We start from the raw sequence: 6,515 nt of genomic DNA, 5'->3' as shown, positions 1-6,515 counted from the left end.
ATTAATGTTGCAAAGCAAGTTTTCAAGAAGGTTTATTAATGCTGTGTGGCACGAATGATTTTCTCTGAAGCCTGACTGATTTGAATGAATAAGGTCGTATTTCTTCAAATGTGCGGCCAAGTGTGTATATATGTGTTTTTTAAAGTGGTTTGGATAAAACAGGAAGAATCGAGATTGGTCTGTAATTGGCGGGGTCAGAATAATTACCTAATGTGAATAGCGGGATTACTTTTGCCTCCTTTAATTTGGCGGGAAAGTCAGATTTGTCCAGGCACAAGTTGTAAACGTATGTCAGAGATTCTGCAATAAAAGGGGCAGACAACTTCAAAATTTTCCCATCAAGATTATCTAGACCATGAGTACCAGATTGTTTTAAGCATATCAGATAATGGAAGACTTCGCTCACAGATAACAGGGGAATGTCTAAATTATGTGTAATATTTTTTGAAACACAAAACTGTTTCAACTTGTCCCGATAATTCTGTTTTGATCTATCAGTTGTGATTATTTTTTCAACAATAGAAGTGAAATGAATGTTAAGATCATCCGCAGGTACATCAATGACAGAAGATTTTACGGTTTCTTTACGTGTCAACTGGTTGATCACTTTCCAGATGGCTTTTGAGTTTTGTTTCGTATTTGATGCAGCGAGCTCACGGTTACTTCGTTTCTCTGCTTTCTGTACTCTTCTTCTCTGCCATTACGTTTAAGAAAATCGCGGTGATTAATCGCACATTGAATGTCGTGTGTAAGCCATTTTGGTTTTGGGTGTTGCTGCACACGAGAGGTTCTGAATGGTGCATGTTTATCATATACTTTTATAAACAAGTTGTACCATAATTCAAATGCTTCATCGGGGTCAGTATGATTATAAATTATTGAAAAATCTGTAGAACTTAAATCAGAAAGGAATGATTCTTTATCAAGTTTTGAAAATAGCCTATAAGTTATGAATTTATGCTTTCGTTTGGGGATTCTTACCCCTTTTTTCGACCATGTGAGGCATATTGGAAAGTGATCACTACAACCAATACTTGGAACTGAGGTTTCAATAATGTTAGCCTGGGTTGACACACATATATGGTCTATAAGCGTAGATGAGGTAGCTGTAACTCTTGTTGGAATCGTTACTAATTGTTGTAAATTATGAAAGGATAACTTTTCCATCCAGCACTTGTTGGGTTTCAAAAGATCAAGATTAAAATCGCCCAAAAGTATAATTTCTCTGGATTCAAGGCTGACAGCGTCCATCATGTTATCGAAATTATCAAACCAGTTAACATGTTCAGCTGGATTCCTGTAGCAGAAACCGGTCAAGACTGGCGCTGATTTACGCAATTTTAATTCCAGCCATATTGTTTCAACCGAATGCTGCTCTAAGTGATGAAGTCTATAAAACGTTAAGGACCCGTGGATATAAACAAGCAAACCAGTTTCTTTTGTTGATGATGGATCTCGACGTACGACATTATATCCTTCAATCTTAACTTCCACATCTGTAATATTGCTGTTAAGTCTCGACTCAGAGAGTCCAAAAATGTGAAAGTATTTGCCTGAGCTGAGAAGAATAGCTGCTACCTCATCAAGCTTATTTATGGCATGATTAAACTTCAAATGTCCAACTCTCGTAATCATGAGTAATACCAGGAAGATAATGTTGACACTGGTCCGTTGTTCAAGCAGAATTTATATTTCTTTGAAATGTTAAAACAATGGGTCAAGCTGAACAGATGCATAGAAGCTGTGTGTGTGTGTGTGTGTGTGTGTGTGTGTGTGTGTGTGTGTGTGGGTGTGTGTATGTGTGTGTGTGTGTCACTGAGTGTGTGTGTGTGTGTGTGTGTGAGTGCGTGTGTGTGTGTGTGTGTGTGAGAGAGAGAGAGATAGAGAGAGAGAGAGAACAAGAACAACAAGAACAAGAACAAGATTTTATTCCTTTAAGGCCTTAGCCCCTTTCGGAAGGGGGCTGGTTACACAAAAGTAAAGCGTGTGTGCAGCAGCAATCCACACACGCGTCGTTTCAAGTGAACAGAAGAAAAGACAATGTATAATCACAAAATACTAATGCTTAAACAGCATTTTCTAAACATTTAAATGAAAAATACAAGAACTTAGCTACATTGCAAAGTATAGTTTCATTTTTCACAGACAACAACAGTGCAAGTTTGAAATTCGAAGGACATCTACAAAATTTTGCTGGAATAAATTGACGTCTTAGATTTTCCAGTGCAGGGCAGCATAAAACAAAATGCAATTCATCTTCAGTACTAGATTGACACAAACGACAGACCAAATTATTTTCACTTACAGCTTTATACCTTTCTGTATGTAAAGCAAGTCTGGAAATACCCAATCTAAATTTAACCAAAACATTTAAAATGTGTCTGTTTACTGGAATTGACAAGTATGTTTCTACAAGATTTGTTGTCTTAAAGGTACGGTACAACGCAAACCGTTCGCTAGTCTGAATATGATTATCCCACTCTTGCCATCGGCAGTCAATAATGCGTTGCCTAAAACATGCCAAAAACGAATTAATACAGGCTACACCTTGGTTAATCCATACATACTGAAAACCATATCGACACAGGCACAACCGTACCTGTGATGCCCAAGTAGATTTACCTCTGCTATCTAGAGTAAACAACATCTTATATGCTTTACGAGGTAATCTACTGTCATCCATTCTTGTCAGTTTCAGCCAGTATCTTATGCAACGTACATATGAATTTAAGTAAATGGGATAACGTCCAAATTCACCATATACAAGATCATTAGGAGTACGCCTGTCAACACCTAAAAAACGTTTTAAAGCAAACAAATGCACCTTTTCTACTGTTGCTGCCTGCATCAGACCCCATACCTCAGCACCATATTGAACAATAGGTTGAACTTGTGAGTCAAAAAGCTTGATAAAAACATCCAAAGACAATCTATCGAATTTATACAAATTACTCATAATACACAGTACTGCACGTTTTGCTCTGGCAACTAGATCTTGACAAGCAAAATTAAAGCTTAATTTAGTAGAAAAATAAATACCTAAATACTTGTATGCATTTACTACCTCCATTCTTTGCCCACCAAAATACCAAACTTCACGAGCAGCTAGATATCCACCTTTACGAAAAACCACGATGTTACTTTTCCCCATGTTTACTTTAAGCTCAAGGCGCTGTGAAGAGAGAGAGATAGAGAGAGAGAGAGAGAGAGAGAGAGAGAGAGAGAGAGAGAGAGAGAGAGAGAGGGAGAAAGAGAGAGCGAGAGAGAGAGAGAGAGAGAGAGAGAGAGAGAGAGAGAGAGAGAGAGAATGAATGAATGAATGAATGAATGAATGAGTGAATGGATATTTAAAAGCTGTTGTGATAACTATTATTGAATTGATTTGTTTTTGTAAGCATTTCGGTCTGTTTGATTTGACATAAATATTATTTCAGTGTGTCTTTGTGTCATGTCAAATATCAGTTTTGATGTAACCTCTCTCATCCCTCCCTCTCCCTCCCTCCGCAGTCTTACTCAGTAACTGTTAAACATTTCTTTAACGTGATGTGAACTTTGTGTATGTTACAGCTACGCTAGTGGGAGCAGAACTGAGAATCTTGCCTGCAGTGAACCCTTACGTGCATGACATGACGGCTGGAAGCACCGAGCCTGCCACCTTCACTTGCGCTGCCCCCGACTTGACAACAACGGAGGCTGATCTCAAATGGTTCAACGATCAAGACGAAGAGATCACTGCTACTTCAGGAGGGTAAGAAAGTGTGCATTGTATTCACTGCTTACATAGCTGTGGTCAATGTTAATGCTGACAGCCGGGAGGACCAGATCAAATTGTTCAATGTTAAAGACATAGAGATCACTACTATCTTCCTTTTTATTGGAAGTCTGATTATCATTTGTTTTTCCATCCATTTTAAAAACCATTTAATAGTCGTACTACATGTGCTTGTGAATATTTCGCTTGGTTGATTATGATTATTAGACTACACGGCGTAGAACTCTATCGTTCAAGCTGGTTATACCGAGAAGGGTACCATGTGAACTTTGCAGAACCTGGAACCTAACTACTAAAAGAATAGAATTCATCAATGTTCACGCACTAATAGCTGCACATACGCTAGTACTGATTTTATTAATGAATTAATTTAGCAAAGAGGCAGTTATCTCCCTGCCGAAGCCAGGATTATTCCCCATGGAAAATCGTCCACAGTGAAAAGCTTTTTAATCAATGAGAATTTAGCTGTGTTTGTTTCCGCGGGACATATCATGGCAGCGAACTGCACTCAGAATGTAGACACTGACGAAAAACTGACCCCATTTTCAAGTGTTTCGTGGGCAAAAGCTTTGACATGTGCATCTGAGTGGATTAACCTTGAGCGTGACGAACAGGCTGTCTGCCAAAAAATTGACGGAACGAGTCGCAAATGGACAAACAGCTGAAACGAGTACCTATCATCGTGTCGTCTGCTACCAGCGTCTGACATGTATTGTTCGACTCCAGCGAGCGAAGAAACACTATGTACAGCGAATTGACACTTCCAGTGATGCTGTTGTTGTCACTCCTTCAGATCAACAGTGTGTGTCAAGCTCTCCTGCCTTGGTCAAGCGTAAGAAAGCGAAATTCAGCAGTGTGTTGATCCCAGACATCTGTCTTCCTGCGTATGTTACACTACTAGTTTTTCTATGATAGTGGTGGTCCAGTGAACGATACCTTCCGCCTGTGGTTACACATAGAAGGAAAGGGCCTGAACCTTCTGAGCAACCCGTGGATATATACTTGTGCTGACATATGTCGAGATGTGTTGGTGAGTAAAAACCTGCTTGAATTTCATTTGAAATAGTTGTGTGTATATTTCTGAGCAAATTATGTTTGATATTGATCATCTTCTAATTAACACTTCATAGCATCACAACAGTTTAGGATTAATATAGCAGAGGTACAATAAGGTGCAGATGCAACATGTTATTGTTTATACAGGGGCCTATGTGATTGATATATCATTTTTCTTGTATTGGTTACAGCTAATGAGTTGTTATGATAGTAAACTGCTTTTCAATGGGTTAAATTCAGAGTATAAAATGCAACTAGACAGTTGTTTTACTGCAAGAAAGATCACCTACTTTGGTAATTTTGAATTCTGACTGTAGGTATTATTGTCATTAATATTATGACAGAAATTCATGTTAGGATACACAATAACACTGCAGTACATGCATGCAGACATTGACAAACTATAGTGCTTGGGCACACACATGTTCTGTTCTGTTTCTTTTTTATTTGGTGTTTAACGTCGTTTTCAACCACGAAGGTTATATCGCGACGAGCTGTTCTGTTTACATGTCATTGTTTTTGTATAGATCTGAGTTTTAACTGCACAGATGTTTATTGTACACACATTGAAACACATTGTACACACACCCTATAATGATGTTATACATTTCAGCCATTTATGTATCTGATTATTTCTCCTGCAGTTCCTCCCCTTGGCACTTGATCTACTAGCCTTCTTTACAAAGCTTCCCTCAGCTGCATCTACAGACCTTACACAATTGGACTGGATTCAATGCTGCAGTGCAAGATGGCAGATTCCGCCAATGTCGAAAGTAGGTTTGATGAATTGTGTTCCATACAAAATAGGATTATATACTGACAGTAACAGTGTAACGAATACATTGGAATTGGTTTCCACTAACATTTTCTAACACCCTGTCACTTTTTTTTGAAAGTTGAAAGGAAGTGAGGACATTTTATTTCTTGTAAGTGTATACAGTGGAACCCCCAAAGTTAAGACTTCCTCCATTTAAGACCTTGCCTTTTCAGATTTTCTGTTCATAACTTCTCTAAATTTACCCCCGATTTAAGATTCTCCTTTTTAAGACCTGGTTTTCTCAGATTTTTGGAGGTCATAAATGTGGGTTCCACTGTACATGTATAAACCTAACATGTTTTTTGTAACTAACCACTTTAGTGGAAATGTATTTTTTTTTAAACACTGGGACCATAAACTGTTTCTTTTATCTTTGTTCTTAACACAGGCACACAAAATATACTTTCATCATTATTATTTTTCATGCAGCCAAAATGTGGGTTTTTTTAAAGCAAAAATGTATTTACACTTTCTCACACAAACTTTTCGTTGTTTATTCTGCTTCAAGCATCTGATTGTTTTCTCGGCTTGCACGTTTTCCTATGTAATATGTTGTACAGACTTGGTACCTGTTCAACAAAATAACTGAAAAAAAACATGTATACACCTAAAATGTTTTATTTTTTTTATTTTTTACCCTTCCACTTTATTGGACATGTCTGTTTGTGGGTTTTTTAAACACTGGATCCTTAAAGGTGTTTCTTTTATCTTTGTTCCTAGCACATGCACACAAATAAAATGTTATACTTTTTTTTTAAACACAAGCAACCAAAATGTGTTATTATTTTAAACAAACATTCATTTACACGTACTCACACAAACAAACGTGTCGTTCTTTTTATCTAGTTCAAGCACAATTATGCTCTTTTA

At 37.6% G+C, this 6,515-nt stretch overlaps 1 protein-coding gene across 1 annotated transcript in view; it reads left to right on the top strand.

Annotated features, from left to right (window-relative positions):
• LOC138974588 (hemicentin-1-like) overlaps positions 1–6,515 on the top strand; it is a 31,292-nt gene that overhangs the window by 2,953 nt on the left and 21,824 nt on the right. The window contains exon 2 of the mRNA XM_070347307.1: positions 3,568–3,748. Coding sequence (XP_070203408.1) covers positions 3,568–3,748 — 181 coding nt within the window. The remainder of the gene's footprint in view (positions 1–3,567; positions 3,749–6,515) is intronic.

The sequence above is a fragment of the Littorina saxatilis genome, linkage group LG8 (assembly GCF_037325665.1).
Source record: "Littorina saxatilis isolate snail1 linkage group LG8, US_GU_Lsax_2.0, whole genome shotgun sequence".
In the NCBI taxonomy this organism is placed as follows: domain Eukaryota; kingdom Metazoa; phylum Mollusca; class Gastropoda; order Littorinimorpha; family Littorinidae; genus Littorina; species Littorina saxatilis.
Note: the sequence above shows the minus strand (reverse complement) of the source record. Positions and strands in the feature narration are given on the sequence as shown.